Genomic DNA, 17,187 nt, shown 5'->3' with positions numbered 1-17,187 from the left:
CTCATGTGTGGTTATGGTACATCATATTGGAAGGGTTATCTGTTTACTTTTGCCAAGACTATTTTGCCAGCACCTACACTTGTGTGCTTTAAAAGACAACTGCCTGGGATGTACCACAACCATATGTTAATTGTATTTGATTGGGATGGATAAAATGTTTGTGGTTTATTGGATAATCCCTAGATGGTGTGTTATGTGTGTAAAATATAATTTTATGATATTAAGAAAGCAAAATGGAAGAAAATTAGTTTAGTATTGAATTTGAGTTCTGAAGTGAATGCAGAGAATGTCTCACGTTTCAGGCTTCTACCCAAAGTGTAGGGCAGAAGGTGTAAAAGGTGTTTGTAGTTTGACCTCTTTATTTTTTAATTTGCTTATTCCTTTCAACAGCAACATCTAATTAGCTATTATTCTACCATTGCAGTTCTAGTGACTTGTTAATGTCTGAATTCAAGACTATTTTAAAAGCAATCTCACTGGACAGAGAACTGCTAAAGTCTTTTTCTTAAGATCTGAGTCTTTGTTACTCAGTATCTTGTGTAATATGCAAATGCTTGTCTAGAGGCAGAAGACCTTTTGTTTGGTCAAGTGTGTAGTTTACCAGAGTACAGGGAACTGATGGTCCTACATGTCTCTCAGTGTAGTAAGACTATAAAATATTTTGTACATGCACAATTAACAGTATGTTTAGATACCACATGTATAATGACACCCCTCCCCCCAGGTAGCATGCCACTGATGACTTTTTGCTTAGGGCCATTTTATTACCAAGGCCTTAATATTCCTAAAAAGAGATGATTTTTTTTTCATCCTTTCTCTTCTTTTGATCATTGTATCTTGATATTAAAAACATGACCTTCCAATGATTGTAGTAAATTAACTTCTATAGTTCTTTTGTCTCTATATGTATTCATTTATATGCACTTATGATGCTGTTGTATAGAGACTTCAAGGAGACATGAAAATGTATGCTTATTCTCAGGTTCATTCACTAAGGTGCTTGGCAGACAACCAGTTTCTAAGTGCAGAATATAGTTAAGCAGCTTCATATATGTGCCAGGCAATTTGTTTTGTTAAATTTTCAGTGGTACATCTACTTAAGGAAATAGGGTAATGTAGCTTAGGCTGATCATACCCTTCATTTCAACCTTAAGCTCTCAACCTGCATCCCACTTAAGTTATTAAGTACTTTAGTTTTATTGAGTATAAGCTAACATAAGCTTTGCCGTTACTATTTTGAATTTATATACATTCTGGAAAAACTTAGAAATCTACTGTTGTATATTTCATTATATGAAAATGTGATTGTTGATAATGTGTATGCCTGTGAGTTGCATACACCCTAAGAAAAACTTAAGTGCTCCTTGAAGAGAGAAGAAACAATTCTGGGTCTGGTCTTTTTAAGAACAAAGCTAGACTACTGTATGTTCTCAGTCTTGATACTAGAAGCACTGTACATTAATATACTGTTGTGAAGCTTGAACAGTTTCCTGCATAGCCCTGATCCTTCACCGTTGGCATTGAAAGTAGCAGTATCCCTGATGTACTTAAAACTTAAAGTCAGGTTTTGGTATGTTTATTTGTAAGTATTAATTTCCTCTAAATACTGTATCTCTTTAGGGAGACAACCTGAAATTTATTAGCACATTTGGGTATCTCTTGCCAGGCATTATGGTCAGTGTTAACTATTCAGTGGTGAAAAAATTACCCCTCAAGACACTGGAGTGACCCCAGATATGTGTAGTAAGTGGCATGGTTCAACTGTGTGGCTAATGATAAATATATGACTTAGTCGGTATGATCTGGAAAGACTTGATTGAAAGATAATTCAGCTGACATAAGGATGAGGAGTGGCAAACTGGATAAAAGAGTCAAGAGACCTGTATTCCAGTGACTCCTGTTTTGTTTAAGCATTAGCAAGATCTGTCTGGGGAAACTGGATAGGGCAGTTTTCTTCCATGTTTAGTTTTTGTCTCAACATTTGGAAGCTATTGAAGGTTTTAAAATGGTGTGTATTGTTTTGGGGGTGGGGGGTCAGAATAGTGGGCCATCTAATAAAACTGCCATTTAAAAGACCTTCACTGCAGTGTTTAGAAGAAAAGTTAATGGGCAAATGTAATCCAGAAAGTGCATCATTCTTCAGCAGAAATTGAGGTTTAAGTTGGAAGTGGTGAAAGGATTACAGATTCCCTGTCACCACTGAGTATCTTGTGCCTTCAAGGATGGTTTCATCTCTGGTTTTACTTAATCCAGGTGACCAAATCCAGCCTCACTGTCCTGAATATTATTTCTTTATAGTTATTTTGTCTATAAATACCTAAGTCCCAAGCCTCTCATATTCAAAACTCACACTAAAGTACTTGAATATTAAATGGCTAGTGAAATGGCTCCACAGCTATCATCATTTGAGGTCAACCCAGACTTTTTTTTGACTCTTTTTTTTGACTCTTGGGACAAAGGTGGAGGAAGAGAATTGCCTCCAAAACCCTCTAAACCTGCAGGTGTGCTCTTCCATTCCCATCTTCTCTCAAGCACATTTGATATTCTACACTGAGAATATTCTACACCAACGACTTTCAGTCCAACTACTTGATAGAGGCAGTTGGCAGTAAGTTGGAAGCTATCTTTGTTGTCTTTATATACTTCAGGCCTTCAGTAAAATCACATGCTTCCACAGCATAGACAGCTCAGCCATCTAGCACTGGCTACCCTTCCCCCGCCCTACTTCTTTATCGTTCTAAATCTATCTTATGGCAGTTGCCCCTGTTTGCACCCTGACATGGTGGTGGTTTCAGATTTTGCAGTGACTAAGGTAATCATAGCCATCATCTTTGTTCACAAAATTCCAGTTTTTTGTTTTCATTACAACCGAAGTGTACCATATCTGGGCTACCTATGCAGAATTGACTAGCCTTATTTGCCCACATTTGTCCTCTTTCTATATTGCTTCCTTTAAAAAAAAAAAGTCGAGTACTCTCAAGGATCATTATTTCTAAGTTTTGTGTTTTGCTTGTGTCACCACCTTATAGGACTTGTCTGTCCATTATAACAAAGTACTGGTAGTTTTATTTTCTTAAGTGCATTTAGAACCTTAGTATTAAGTCTAGGGCTGTGTTGGTGACTTAAAACAGAATATGGCTAGGCATCACAAAGTCTTTAAAGTGCATTGAAATTTAGATATTGAAGTTGGTGCGTAAATTTGGGGAAGGAATACTGTTTTAGATATCGGAACTTATGCCCCCAAATATAGGATAAACCGATTTCACGTGCCTCATGCTAAAAGGAAAGCAGACTTACTTACGGGTATCCTTGTGGATGTGGTTGGATGAGCCTTGAGACCCAATGTTGGGCTTTTAGTACACTTGGCATGAGTCTAAGAAAAGCCTGCAAAGTACAGCGGCCACGATCGTGGGTACAAAGTCTACAGATATTCCCAGACTGCTGCGGGATGGAGGTTCAAGTAAGATGAATTAAAACAGTTACTGGCCTAGTTTCGTATTAGAAGTGGGGAGGTCGATAAAACAGCACCTACGCTAGCAACAGCTATTGCCTTGTACAATCCTGCTATAGAGGTGCTCTTTAACACAGCAACAGTGGACGAGTTCCTGTACCAGTGGCAACACCAGATGCGAGACACCCGGATATCTAAACGATTACTTCCGCCAGTCATAGGTTACCGGCTGCAAATGGCGCAATGCTCCATTTCAATGGCGGCCGGGTGTTAGTGCGCAAGCGCAGCGGAGATCTGCGGCGTTTTCTTACGTCATCACTAAGCGTCGAAGCTATGGAAGGTCCCATAGCTGTAGTGGTCCCCTCCCTTCTGAGCACTTGCCCACGTGCTGTCTGCCACTTAAGCGGATTCACGTGCAGCGGCGGCCCCCGCGTAGTTCAGCCGTGTAGAATTTTCTCCAGCAAATTGGTCAGCCTGCATAGCAACTTCGTGTCTTCACGTGCTTCCGTTGTGCAGCTGCCTGGTGTCGGTAGGAGCCGGGGCGCAGTACTCTTTGCAAGGGGCTGGGTCGGATGTTGAGATGTGCTTTTGGGTCTTTCACTGGCCGGTAGGGAAGCTTCTGATCCGGCTGGTGCCCGTATCTTCGGACTCCTCTTCGGTTGGACTGCCCTACAGACAGACATTCCTGGTCCGGGATATTCTGACGTGCGGGGCTGGCTTCTCGAGCGCTTTCCGGGAGTGTGGCTCCTTCCCACACTCGGGTTTCTTCTCTCTCTTTGAGAGAATGGGTGGGTGTCAAAACTATTTTCGGAGAAACTCCGCTCCTCGTAGCAGTGGTAGGCTTTGAACTAATGCGGTTTAGTCCCGGATATTCTGCTCTTAAATACTGCAGTATGCCCCTTTATTTGCACTATTTAACTGTCTCATTCAGGACATTTGACAGTGCACCTCGTGATGCTTGGTACCCGGTGCTGTGTGTACAAGAATGGATACAGCCGAATGAAAATGACTTGTCGACCTGGTTGTGGTGGCGCATGCCTTTAATTCTAGCGCTTGGAAGGCGGAGCCTGGAGTATTTTTTGGAGCTCGAGGCCAGCCGCGTCTGCATAGTGAGACTGTTTGAAAAAACAAAGCAAAGCAAACAACAACAACAAAAAACCCTAATGCGATTCATCTTATTTTCTATTTCCAATAATGCTTTCCTTATGTATTAGGCGTTTCTTGGAACCAGTAATTTTAGATCATTATCAGATCCCTCACTCTGACCATTAATTTTACATTAATTTTGTTTGTGGGTAGTTGTATTTCATCTACTTTTAAAAGTACTTTTTAGAATTAAAGCTTGTACTCAGGGGCCTTTACCTGTTAATTCTAAGACTCTCCTATTATAACAAAAGATAAGACTTTTTGGTTTTTGTTTTTTCAAGACAGGGTTTCTCTGTATAGCCCCGGCTGTCCTGGAACTCACTCTGTAGACTAGGCTGGCCTTGAGCTCAGAAATCCGCCTGCCTCTGCCTCCCAAGCGCTGGGATTAAAGGCGTGCGCCACCACCACCCGGCAAGATAAGACTTTTAACAATTAAGCTGGACTCTTTAACAATTAGGTGCCCATTCATTTTTTGTAGGTGTTTATGTGGCTGGCAACATAAAGCTTACAAACTGAGTTGCTTTGGACTTGGGTAGATTCCAGTGTAAAGCCTATTTGTTACATCAGTGCCTTGGGATACTAGATTTTTTTTTTTTAAGATATATTTATTTTATCTAAATACACTGTAGTTGTCTTCTGATGCACCAGAAGAGGGTGTCAGATCTCATTAAGGATGGCTGTGAGCCACCATGTGGTTGCTGGGATTTGAACTCAAGGACCTTTGGAAGAGCAGTCAGTGCTCTTAACCGCTGAGCCATCTCTCCAGCCTGGGATACTAGATTTTTTTGTGTGTTAAGACCTATTAAAGCTTATGTTTAGGGAAGGAGGTTTTGTTTAAAGCGCAACAGGTTCCTGAATTGTAAAATCACATAGCATGACACTCTAATACCGGGGGAGTGTGATTGATTTTCTTGATTTTTTTTTTTTTTTGGCCTATTTGTTATAGGTAATTTGATAACATTTGCATTTTACTAAATGCTGGAGAAATTGAGTTTAGGTCCCCACCCCCAGCTAGGCAAATACTGTACTACTGTACACCGAATAACCCATATGGTACTTTTTAAAATCACCTGTATAGAGCCATTAGTGTGACTTCTCACCCAAAGAAACACATTGAATCAGAAATATTTGTTTACTCTCATTTTATACGTAACATATGAATTTAAGCTTTTTAAATTATTATTATTATTATGTTTTAATTGTGTGTGTTGTGTGGGGTCATAGAAGACCTTTTTTTTTTTTTTTTTTAAGATATATTATTTTTATGTAAGTACACTGTAGTTGACTTCAGACACACCAGAAGAGGGTGGGGCAGATCTCATTAAGAGTAGTTGTGAGCCACCATATGGTTGCTGGGATTTGAACTCAGGACCTCTGGAAGAGCAGTCAGTGCTCTTAACTGCTGAGCCATCTCTCCAGCCCCAGAGAAGAACTTTTAGGGATCTGTTCTCCCATGGATCCCCGTCCTGGGAAGGGTCTGCTTGTATGTATGACCACTGCCTGGCAAGTCTTTCCTTTTGCCATGTGGATTCTGAGGATCAAATTCAGGTCCTTAGGCTTGGCAACAAGAACCTTTCCCTGCTGAGCCCTTTAACCACACATGTGAATTTTACAGGAACCAAATCATAAAAGACAAACGTCAAAATAAAAATCACTATTCAGAAATTACTTTTTTTTTACGCCCCCCCCCCCAATGTGTTATGTATGTATACAAAATGGTATTTACAGGGTCGGTCGGGAATGTTACTCAGAGAGTAAACTGCTTGCTTGCCTAGCATGCATGAGGCCCTAAGTTTGATTCTCAGAATACCATAAAACCTTGTTGTGGTGATATACACCTGTAATTTGAGTAGTTCCCTGTAATCCTAGTAGTTGGGAAGTGGAGGATCTGAAGTTTAGGGTCATCTTGGGCTATATAATGAGTTCAAGGCCAGCCTGGGATACATCAAACTCTGTTAAAGTCTCTTATCTTGCTACTCTTTGGGGTCTATAGAGATACCATTATATGTTTTAATCATTCTTAGTTTTATTTACTTAATTTTACTATGTTGTTCTGATTTTCTTTTTCTTTTTTTCTTCTTCTCGAGACAAGGTCTCTCTCTGTAGCCCTGGCTGTCCTGGAACTCACTAGGTACGCCAGGCTGGCCTCCAACTCACTGAAGTCATCCTGCTTGTGCCTCTCCTAATTTTTCTTAAGCTCCTTGATGGAGACACTAAGTACACTTCTCTGCTGACCTCCTGCTTCAGAAAACTTCACCTCTCTAGTCTGCAGATTATAAAACAGATCTATGTCTTTCCTGTGGCGGCGTTTGAAGATTCAGATTTTGTAATTAGGTTTACAAACGTTCTAGCACAGCTTCCACATAGGGCAGCCAGCCAGTGCCACTTACTTGGATGTAATACAGAAACCTTTCTAGTATTTGGTTCATCTGTATCTCCTTTATTTCTGTGTTAGTGATAGCTTTTCACCATGAATCGGAAGAAGGTGGATAACCGAATTCGAATTCTCATTGAGAATGGTGTAGCTGAGCGGCAGAGGTCTCTTTTTGTTGTAGTTGGGGATCGAGGAAAAGATCAGGTAAGAAAGACCTGCTAAATGATTCCTCAGTTGTTTTGTGTCCCAACGAGTTGGCTGGTTATCTTGGCCTTTTAAGGTTTCCGTACACAGAGTCATTGTGATCTCTTTGCTGGTGGAATATATAGTGGGGACATTTGTTCAGAACCTGGAAATGCTAAATTCTGTATATTTAGATTCATGAGTGGACAAACCAGTATCTTTAGAACCCTGAAATGGCTTGGCCTCAAGGCTGAGTGTATGTGACCTAGCTTCTAGTTTCCGTTTGGTTATGACAGTGACCTTAGGTGTTGTCCTTGCAGGTTAGTTTCTATGCTTCAAATGAGGTCTTGGCCTGGCAGTCCTTACGTTGTTTTGTCTTTGACTCTTAGGTTTTGTGATTTTTTATTTATTTATTTTTTTGTCCTTCTTGTCAGGTGGTTATTCTTCATCATATGTTGTCCAAAGCAACTGTGAAGGCTCGGCCCTCAGTCCTGTGGTGTTATAAGAAAGAGCTGGGATTTAGCAGGTAAGCTTGGGCTTTGGATGCCACATCCACCTTTCAGTGCATACTTAGTTAAATCCCTCGACTGTGCTTGAGGATTGCGTCTGCTTTCAGACCACTGTTTACCCTCGGAAGCCTTTGTAATTCCTAGCCACCCTTTTCCTGTCTGGCTTCTGCTTCTGAGATCATGCTGACCTTGAGCTCATAGACACTCCTAGAGATTTGATCCCTCCAGGCACAGCGTTTCTCCCTTTCTCCTCTTTAGAGAGCTTCTTACACCAGTTCACCATTACTAGACAGTTGGTGATTTTTACTTCTCTCTCTCTCTCTCTCTCTCCCTCTCCCTCTCCCTCTCCCTCTCCCTCTCCCTCTCTCCCTCTTTCCTCTTTTCCTCTCTCCCCCTCCCCCCCTTTGGTTTGTGGTTCTGGGTATTGACCACAGTACAGACATCATGTCTGCCTTACTACTGAGTTATATAGCTAGCCTCTTATTTTCTGAAGCTATAATGGTCAAGACTTCTGTTGGCAGGGCTGGAGAGATGGTTCAGTGATTAAAAGTACTTGCTGTGCAATTATGAGGACTGTAGTTTTAGATCCCAACCACCACACCTTAAGCCGGGCTGCCTGCAGATAGCCTGCAGTTTGAGTTCCAAGGAGTCCAGTACTCTCGGACTTGATAAATGCACGCCCTGCATATGCACGCCCCATGCTCCATAAATGTGTGCCTGTGCACATGTGCTCACATAGGCACAGATGCAGGCACATAAATCTTGGGGGAAGATTTGCAGGAGAACTCCAAAGCAAACACCTATAGGTACCATGTAAATGCTTGGTAATATAAAGGACAAATCAGGGCCAAAGGAGTTAAGGTTTCAGCTCTGCTTAAGGGTGGGTGGTCGGGAGCCAGAGTGCATCTGTTTCTTGGTCACCTCTCATCTCTGCAGATCTGCTCTATGCTTCCACGTGGTGAACTAGCTCACTAGCTCTTTTTTTTTTCCCCTGTCTCTCTGGCAGAAACATACTGAGTTTTATGTGTAAGGCCAACCATATGAAAGTCAGGCTTTCTCCCAAAATTCTTGTGCATAGATGCTCCCAAATGGGGCATCACATATTAATATAGTTAGTCACAGTCATGCAGAAACCTCTAACTCTGAAGGAGTTTGAGATGAGGTAGACAGTACTCCTTGGCAGATAATCCACTCTGTGGACCGCTCTGGAAACCTTTTTTCATGGCTCCTGTGCGGTTACTCAGTCCACTCCTTCCCCTAGCTGCCTCGTACCTAATGTTCTCTTGATGGGCCTCATCTCGCTCATTAGGCCTGTGCTGTGCCAAGTCTCCCCGCTGGCTCCTGTGCTGTGGCTGCCGTTCCTGTCCTGACTTCAGCTGCTGAGGTCACTTGTTTCCGTGTCTGTCTCCCTGAAGTTGTCTCCAGCACTTCTCAGTCATACTTGTTCTAATGTAGTGGGACTGACTACCTTTTCTTTCCCTGTCAGGGCAATACGCCTGCTTTATTAGATGTTTTCTTTCATTATCTATTTTTCTATCAATCTAATCTAATCTTATCTATCTATCTATCTATCTATCTATCTATCTATCTATCTATCTATCGACAGGGGTTTTCTGGGTAGTTCTGGCTGTCCTGGAACTTACTCTATAGATCAGGCTGGCTTTGAACTCAAGATCTACCTGCCTCTACCTCTTGAGTGCTGGGATTAAAGACTGCACTACAACTTCCTGACCCTATATTTTTGTTTAAAAGTGTATTGTGTATGTGAGTGTGGGGTGGGGGAGGGGAGAGGAAGATAGAGGTATTTGTGAGTATGGGCATGCAGTGCCACCCCATGTGTGTGGAAGACAGATGACAACCTTCTGGAGTTGTTTCTTTGCTTCCTCTGTGGAATCTCTCTCATGTCCCTCCACACGAGCATGGCTGCTCTTAGTTATTGGATCATCTTTCAGGCCCTCCATGCATTTTCAGAAGATTGATTGTCAGATCAGCTAGGTGGGTTAGAATTTTGTTTGAGGCACCTTGACTCTGGTTTTTGGCTTGGTACGTATGAGATTGTGTGGAGTCAGATAACTCTTGGTATTCTGGGAAGAGGTTTTCTTTTCAAGTTTAGCCCACCTGGTTTCATCTTTTGAAAATTGTTCTGTGGCCACGGTCTTCATGGTAGTGACTCTTGTGTGTAATACAGTTCAGGCACGCAGGAGCCTGGGATGGGAGGATTGACAAGTTTGGGTGGCATAAAGTCGAGACACTGTCTCAAAACCTGTAGGAAGGTAGGGAATCTATCTATCTGTACCTCTTCTCCCTGCCTGCCCCAAGTCTTGATTCTCACACCACCACCTTGAAGGAAAAAGGACTTAAGGGAGGAGCCAGTTCACACAGGAAGTAGAGGCCCACAGAGGAATGCCTCAGTTCTACCTATTATATTTGGAAACAGTGGTTCACTTTTCATCAGCAAGTGCCGAGGGGATGCACTCATGACTAGGAACCATGAGTATAGTAGCCTGCCAGCGGCCCTGCTTCCCCAACCCTTTGGGGAGCAGCACAGTAGTGGGATCTTTGGTTCCAGACTTTAGGTAATGAAGCATCTAAGTTTAGTTTTAAGCTTCACTTGTAGCCCTGCTCCTGTTTCCCATCTTTAAAGTGGTCTGCTGAAGGCCACAGCCAATAGTGAGTAGTGTGTGTGTGTGTGTGTAGTTGTGTGCAGGTGTAGGTCAAAGGACAATTCGTGGGGTTGGTTCTTTCTTTCCCCCTTTTTAAGGGGGCTAGGGTTTTGACTCAGGTTGCCATGCTGGCAAAGCCTGTCTTCTTAACTCCACTTTCCTTAGTCCTTAAAGGGAAGGAGACAGCCACTGTCACACGTCCCCTTCTAAGTCCCCACTAGCTCTGCAGGGCTGAGGATCACTGGGCTTCTTCTGCCCCTGTTAATTGCCTTTCTTGGGATGATGGTATTATAGTCACCGGAAGAAGAGGATGCGGCAGCTACAGAAGAAAATAAAGAGTGGGACCTTGAACCTAAAGCAAGATGACCCCTTTGAGCTTTTTGTAGCAGCCACAAACATTCGCTACTGCTACTACAATGAAACCCACAAGATTCTGGGCAATACTTTCGGCATGTGTGTCCTCCAGGTGGGTGTCCCCTTCCCTACAGAGTGACTACAGTGAGGGGAGAAGATGCATGGAAGTACCCCACCCCAAGCACTATCAGGAAGACTTGGCCACTTTGAAAAGGAAACTGGGTTACTCACCCTAGATAGAAACGATTTTTCCTGCACTTGACTAGAGATGGCAGAAAGTAGAGGGCTGCCCCAGCACAGGCTCCTGCCCACCATGCCTGATGTAGTAAGGTCTGGGCCAGTGCTATGTGCCTTGGGGTGCTGACACAGGAGAATTGTTTGAGACCAGCCTAGTCTTCATCAAACTCAACTATATTCCACATGCACTGTGGACTTGGGAGTCACCATAGAATCCTAGTCCTTGCTGGAACTAAGTCTCCCAGCCTGTGAGCCGTGGTGGCAATTATGCAGCTGTGACCTCCGTATCCGCTCTTACCCTCTTCTAAGTAGATAAGTGACCCCCATTCTGGTTTTCAAGAACCATATACTTTCCTCAGTACAGCTTGGTGAAATTCTCCTCTGATACTTATTTTCTTGTCAGACAACTTAGTCAAACATGTTTCTCAGTTCTGGTGGATGTTATATGATATCTGACTTTATTTGATATCTGTGACATTCCTTTCACTCCATCCCACCCCAAAATGACAAGATGTTTGCACAAATTCATACATTCTTAAATGTACTTGTTATATTCACATATGTACTGGACCATAACTGTGTAAATTAGAAAACATATCTCACGAGACTGGGCCTCAAGAAAAGGATTTTTTAGTTTTTCTTTCTGCATCTCTAGCAAGTAGCTCCACTGGCTGACTTCTAGCACACCTCGGGAGTTGGAAAGAACATTTTGCTGGTGTCCTGTACCAGCTCTTACCAGTCATTCGGGTGCTGGTGCCTTTGGGTGCCATTGCCCCATGATGTACAGTTTAGTTTTTTCGGGTTGTATAGAAATGTCCAGAAAAGGCAAGGAAGATACTTCTGAGATTGCATATGGATCAGTGACATTTAGAAGACTTGCTTCGCATCTAAATCATTTCTTGATTATAGTACCCGATCTTCTTGCATCCCAGGGGTGGGCGGGCTGCTCCCTGTGGTCCCATGTTTGCTGGTGGGCAGGTGTGAGGGATGCAGGTTGGGCTTGTGCTCTGATGCTCTCTGGTTGCTGTCCCTCTGTCTCTGGTCGGGCAGCCTGGAGGTGCTGCTGGTGTCATAAGCCTTTCTGAGGTCTGATTCCTTCTAGGATTTTGAAGCATTAACTCCGAACTTGTTGGCCAGAACTGTAGAAACAGTAGAAGGTGGTGGGCTGGTGGTCATCCTCCTGCGGACCATGAACTCGCTTAAGCAGCTGTACACGATGACTATGGTAAGAGCGAGCGCGTCTCAACCCTAACACAAAGCCAGCTGCTTTGGCTGGAGCGTGTAAGCACCTTCAATGTGTGGGCTGCACGGCAGAAAGTCCCCATCACCACAGACGGATCCTCCCCACGTGTGAGGAGTTGCTTCTGAGAGCCATGGTTGCTTTCAGGCAGTTACAGTTCCACGCTGGTGAGGTGGAGATGCCATGCAGCCTTTCTGTGTTTGTTTTGTGGTGCAGGACCTTACTTTACAGCCAGGGCTGGCTTTGAACTCTTGCTCCCCAGGTCCTAGCCCCCTCAGTGCTAGAATTGTAGGTGTGTACCACCACAAGCCTGGGACTGAGTTCGTGTGTTATTTATATGGACTGTGTGCAGATTTCCTTACTGGCCCTCATCTTCTGGGGGAAAACCAATAGCTTCTAGTTCTACTTTAAAGCTGGAAGAATTTAAACTATTGTGTTATTTATAGGGACTGTGTGCAGATTTACTTACTGGCCCTCATCTTCTGGGGGAAAACCAATAGCTTCTAGTTCTACTTTAAAGCTGGAAGAATTTAAACTATGAAGAGAGGTAGGTAGCGCCCTTCCCAAACAAGACAGTAAGAAGTAGGGCTCTACTGACCCACCAACTCCATAGGGACTGCCAGGTCAGTGTTCCATCCCCAAGGCCTCGTGGCTCAGGCATGGGCTGCATCGGCCCTGGCATCTGATGAGCGGTGTTCCTGGCGAGGTGAACTCTTCAGATCCTGAGGCTGCCTTCTGTCATTCCCACACCCACGCTCCTTGCTGCTAAAGCCGCTCTGATACCTTCAGGCATGGCTGGCACCACTACCCCAGGACCTTTGCACTGGCTGCTCCTTCTGGAATGTGCTTCCCAGGAATCTCTGCATGGGAATGACCTTCAACTCGTTATCTTTCCTTTTTCAAGTCGTAAGGTTACAGGTATGGGCCACAGTGGTGGGCCACCATACCCTTTTAAGACTAGGCAGGTCCATCTGTCACTCCTTCATTTCCATCATTGTCTTAGTCACTGTTGTATTGCTGTGAGGAGACACCATGACCTAGGCAACTCTTATAAAAGCCTCTAACTCGGGGCTTGCTCACAGTTTCAGGGGTTAGTCCATTATGAAGGAGAGCATGCTAACAAGGGAGCATCCATGGTGCAGGAGAAATACCTGAGAGCTTACATCCTGTGGGCAGAGACAGAGGGCGGGCCTATGGTGGGCTTTTGAAGCCTCAAAGTAGCATACTTCTTCTACACCTCCTAATCCTTCTTATAAGTGTCACTGCCTGGTGACAAATGTCCTAGTCAGGGTTACTGTCGCTGTGTTGCTGTGAAAAAACTCCACGACCAAAAGCAAGTTGGGGAGAAAAGAGTTTATTTGGCTTACATTTCCACATCACTGTTGATTGTCAAAGGAAGTCAGGGCAAGAGCTCATACAGGACAGGAACCTAGTAGCAGGAGCTGATGCAGAGGCCATGGAGGGACTTCTCCTGGTTTGTTCAGTCTGTGTTCTTAAAGAACCCAGGACTGCCAATCCGGAGGTGGCTCCACCCACAGTGGGCTGGGCCCTCCCACATTAATCACTAATTAAGAAAGCACCACACAGGCTTGCTTACAGCTCCATCTTATTGAGGCATATTTTCAACTGAGGCTCCCTCCTCTCTGAATACCCTCGCTTGGGTCAAGTTGACATAAAGCTAGCCTGGGACAACTAAGCATTCAGATACATGGGCCTATGGGAGCCATTCTTCTTCAGACCATAGTTGTGGTTTTCAAAGCTCTTAACAGCCCCCTGACATTACTTGTATTTTGTGTGGCCTCTGCTAGTTGTAGAACAGGGCCTAGTTGTGTTCCCCTGGCATGTATGAAGCACTTATTAGGTGCATGTGAGTGAATGGCTAGATGGCATTGAGCCCGTGTTAGTTTATTTACTCATCCCATCTCCTGAACTTGCTGCTTGCTCATCCTTCCAGTCTGCTGTTCATCTCTGAAAGGCCTTCCCTGGCCACCTCAAGTACACGCATCTCCTCATTTGCTGGCACCACACTGCATGTTTCGTTTGTAACACTTATTTATCTTTCGGTGTTAGACCATAAGTTTTGTGAGAACAGAATTCTTGTGAGTTAACCAGTGAACCACAGTTGTGTCCGGCACACTAGTTGGCACATACATTTAGCTGAGTTACGGTGCTGGATGAGCTGTGGAAAAAATGAGTGGAAGGTGAGAGGCAGTTCATGGGGTGGAAATCTTGCACATGGTGTCTGATGCAGCACACACGGAAGAGTTGATCTTATTTCTCTAGGGTTTGCTGATGTCTTCTAGTGTAATGTTTTACGTTGCTTTTAGAAGATTTTGTCAATGGATGTTGTCTTGTTTTCTTAGGATGTGCATTCCAGGTACAGGACTGAAGCCCATCAGGATGTGGTAGGAAGATTTAACGAGAGGTAGGTCTACAGGCTGGTTCCTGAAGTTGCAGGGAATCAGAAAGGGAAAAATGTTTTTATCTTGGATCCAACAAGTTTGCTCTTGTATCAGAAGGCTGTAGTTCAGGCTTTTAAAATCTAGCAAGGTTTGCTTTGTTTTGAGACAGATTTTTACTGTGTTGTTCCAACTAGCCTCAAACTTACAACTTACCCGCCTCTGCTTCCCGAGTGCTAGAATAGCAAGACTGCATCCAGCTAGCAGTGAGATCCTGCTAGCAGCAGCCTCTGACACCAACTGGGTGAAGAGAGAGGGCTGCAGGCTGGGACTGGGGATCTTGTACTTAACCTTGCTGCTGGATTGACTAGCTTTGTTGGCTTCGCTCTTCTCTTTGGCTCTTAGTTTACTCTTCTGTCCAAGGGATGTTTCAACCGTCTTAATGTTGCAACCCCTTAGTATACAGTTCCTCAGGTTGTAGAGACCCTCTCCCCGTCATAAAATTATTTCATTGCTCCTTATAACAGTAATTTTGCTACTATCATGAATTGTGATGTAAATATCTGATATGCCACCCCGTGGGGATCTTGTGACCCATGGGTTGAGAACCGCTCTTCTAGCTGTTGCAAAACATTTCAGAGGCTCTAACAAATGTGTGTGAGTCTTCACTAAGGAAAAATAATCAACATTTCCTAGACTTAAGTGTCTAAAATCCCTCTTACCATATGCTACCTCTTAAAGACGAGTGCTCTGTGAGAGTCGTGCGGGAGAGTGATCCAGATCATTGTTTCTCAACCTGTGGGTCACAGCCCCTTTAGGGGTTGACCCTTTCAAGGGATTGCCTGTGAGCATTAGGGCTGTTGAGAAGCACTGAGCTAGATCTGTTTGTTCAACTGAGTTTATTTTACTATGCAGTCTCATTTTTACAGGATCTTAGTAGCTAGTAAAACATTTTAAGCCTGTGGATCACGACCCCTTGGAGGCTAACCGATCCTTTCACAGGGGTTGTGTATCAGATATCTTGCATGTCAGATATTTACATTATGATTCACAACAGTAGCAAAATTACAGTTATGAAGTAGCAACAGAATAATTCTGTGGTTGTGGGTGGCCACAGCATGAGGAACTGTATAAAAGACTCTCAGCATTAGGAATGTTGAGAACCTCTCATTGCTTTAAGCTTTGGAGGTGACTTTGCCCTTTAGGACGTTTGGCAATGTCAGGAGACATTTGACCATCATGACTCTTAGAGTGCCATTGACTCTGAGTACACAGAACTCTCAGTGGACAAAAAAGTCATCATGAAAAAGGCCTATCAGCTCCAAGATGCATGCTCTACTGAGGCTAAGGAATCTTCTTGGAAGTGGGTGGTGGTGGCGCACACCTTTTATCCCAGCACTTGGGAGGCAGAGGTAGGCGGATTTCTGAGTTTGAGGTCAGCCTGGACTACAGAGTGAGTTCCAGGACAGCCAGGGCTACACAGAGAAACCCTGTCTCGAAAAAAAAAAAAAAAAAAAAAAAAGAAATCCTCCTGGCCTGGATGAGCTCAGGGCCTTTCTGACTTCAGCCTGTGGCCCTTTGAGTGTGGTGAGGGCGGGAGGAGAATTGTGCTGGTAACTATAATAGAAGCCAGTGAACATAGAGAGAAGCCTCTTTTCTTTAATGCCTTGGATGAGGGGTGGGCCAATTGATCCAGGAACAGTGGCGCTTGCTCACGGTAGAGCTCCCTTGTAGTGGCGCTTGCTCAAAGTGGAGCTCCTGGCTTGCTGGGGTCTTGGTTTTCCTGAGGTAACTTGCAGAGCCAGCTGAGTCATCTCATTGTGCCCCACCTGGGTTCTGATGTGATATTCCCGAAGAAATCTTTTGAGTTCTTGCTTAGACAGTGCCTGCCTTCCCTGCCACCTCATCGCAGCTGCCTTGTCCCTCAGGTTTATTCTCTCTCTGGCGTCTTGTAAGAAGTGTCTGGTCATTGATGATCAGCTCGACATCCTGCCCATCTCCTCCCACGTGGCCAGCATTGAAGCCTTACCTCCTCAGGCCCCGGTAAGGCTGGGTGAGAGGAGCAGGGATCTGTTGGGCGTGGGCTCCTGGATTGGGGCGAACTGCCTTCTCTTCTCTGACAGGATGAGAATCTCAGTCCTGCTGCTCTGGAGCTGCTGGAATTGAAAGAGAGCTTGCAGGACACTCAGCCCGTGGGTGTTCTGGTGGACTGCTGCAAGACCCTGGACCAGGTACATGTGGGTGGGTTAAGGCCTTCCCTACCCTGATGCTGGTGGCACAAGAGTAAGACCATATTAGGCTAAGGAATCTTCTTGGAAGTGGGCGGTGGTGGCGCACATCTTTTATCCCAGCACTTGGGAGGCAGAGGTAGGCGGATTTCTGAGTTTGAGGTCAGCCTGGACTACAGAGTGAGTGACTACAGCATGGACCATATTAGGACATGTTGGCTCTGCAGTATCAGGGCTGTGCTGTGTAGAACCATAAAGAACCAGCCAGTGAGCTGAGGTGAAGAGAGGGATTGTATGCATAGAGGATGATAGCCTTGTGTCCTTTCATTTCAGTTGTTTGTATTGTTTGTTGTTTCTCTCTCTCTCTCTCTCTCTCTCTGTTGTTTTCTCTCTCTCTCTCTCT

General features: G+C 44.3%; 1 protein-coding gene across 2 annotated transcripts in view; it reads left to right on the top strand.

Annotated features, from left to right (window-relative positions):
• Window positions 1-3,784: 3,784 nt before the first annotated feature.
• Nat10 (N-acetyltransferase 10) overlaps window positions 3,785-17,187 on the top strand; it is a 41,026-nt gene continuing 27,623 nt past the window's right edge. Inside the window, exons 1-8 of one of the 2 annotated variants that reach the window (XM_021156192.2) lie at window positions 3,785-3,980; window positions 7,053-7,175; window positions 7,589-7,680; window positions 10,621-10,792; window positions 12,020-12,142; window positions 14,521-14,582; window positions 16,485-16,599; window positions 16,680-16,787. In XM_021156192.2, coding sequence (XP_021011851.1) covers window positions 7,068-7,175; window positions 7,589-7,680; window positions 10,621-10,792; window positions 12,020-12,142; window positions 14,521-14,582; window positions 16,485-16,599; window positions 16,680-16,787 — 780 coding nt within the window. In that variant the 5' untranslated portion in view covers window positions 3,785-3,980; window positions 7,053-7,067. The other variant, XM_029474186.1, reaches the window with a different exon arrangement.

This window comes from Mus caroli, chromosome 2, assembly GCF_900094665.2.
Source record: "Mus caroli chromosome 2, CAROLI_EIJ_v1.1, whole genome shotgun sequence".
Classification (NCBI taxonomy): Eukaryota; Metazoa; Chordata; class Mammalia; order Rodentia; family Muridae; genus Mus; species Mus caroli.
Note: the sequence above shows the minus strand (reverse complement) of the source record. Positions and strands in the feature narration are given on the sequence as shown.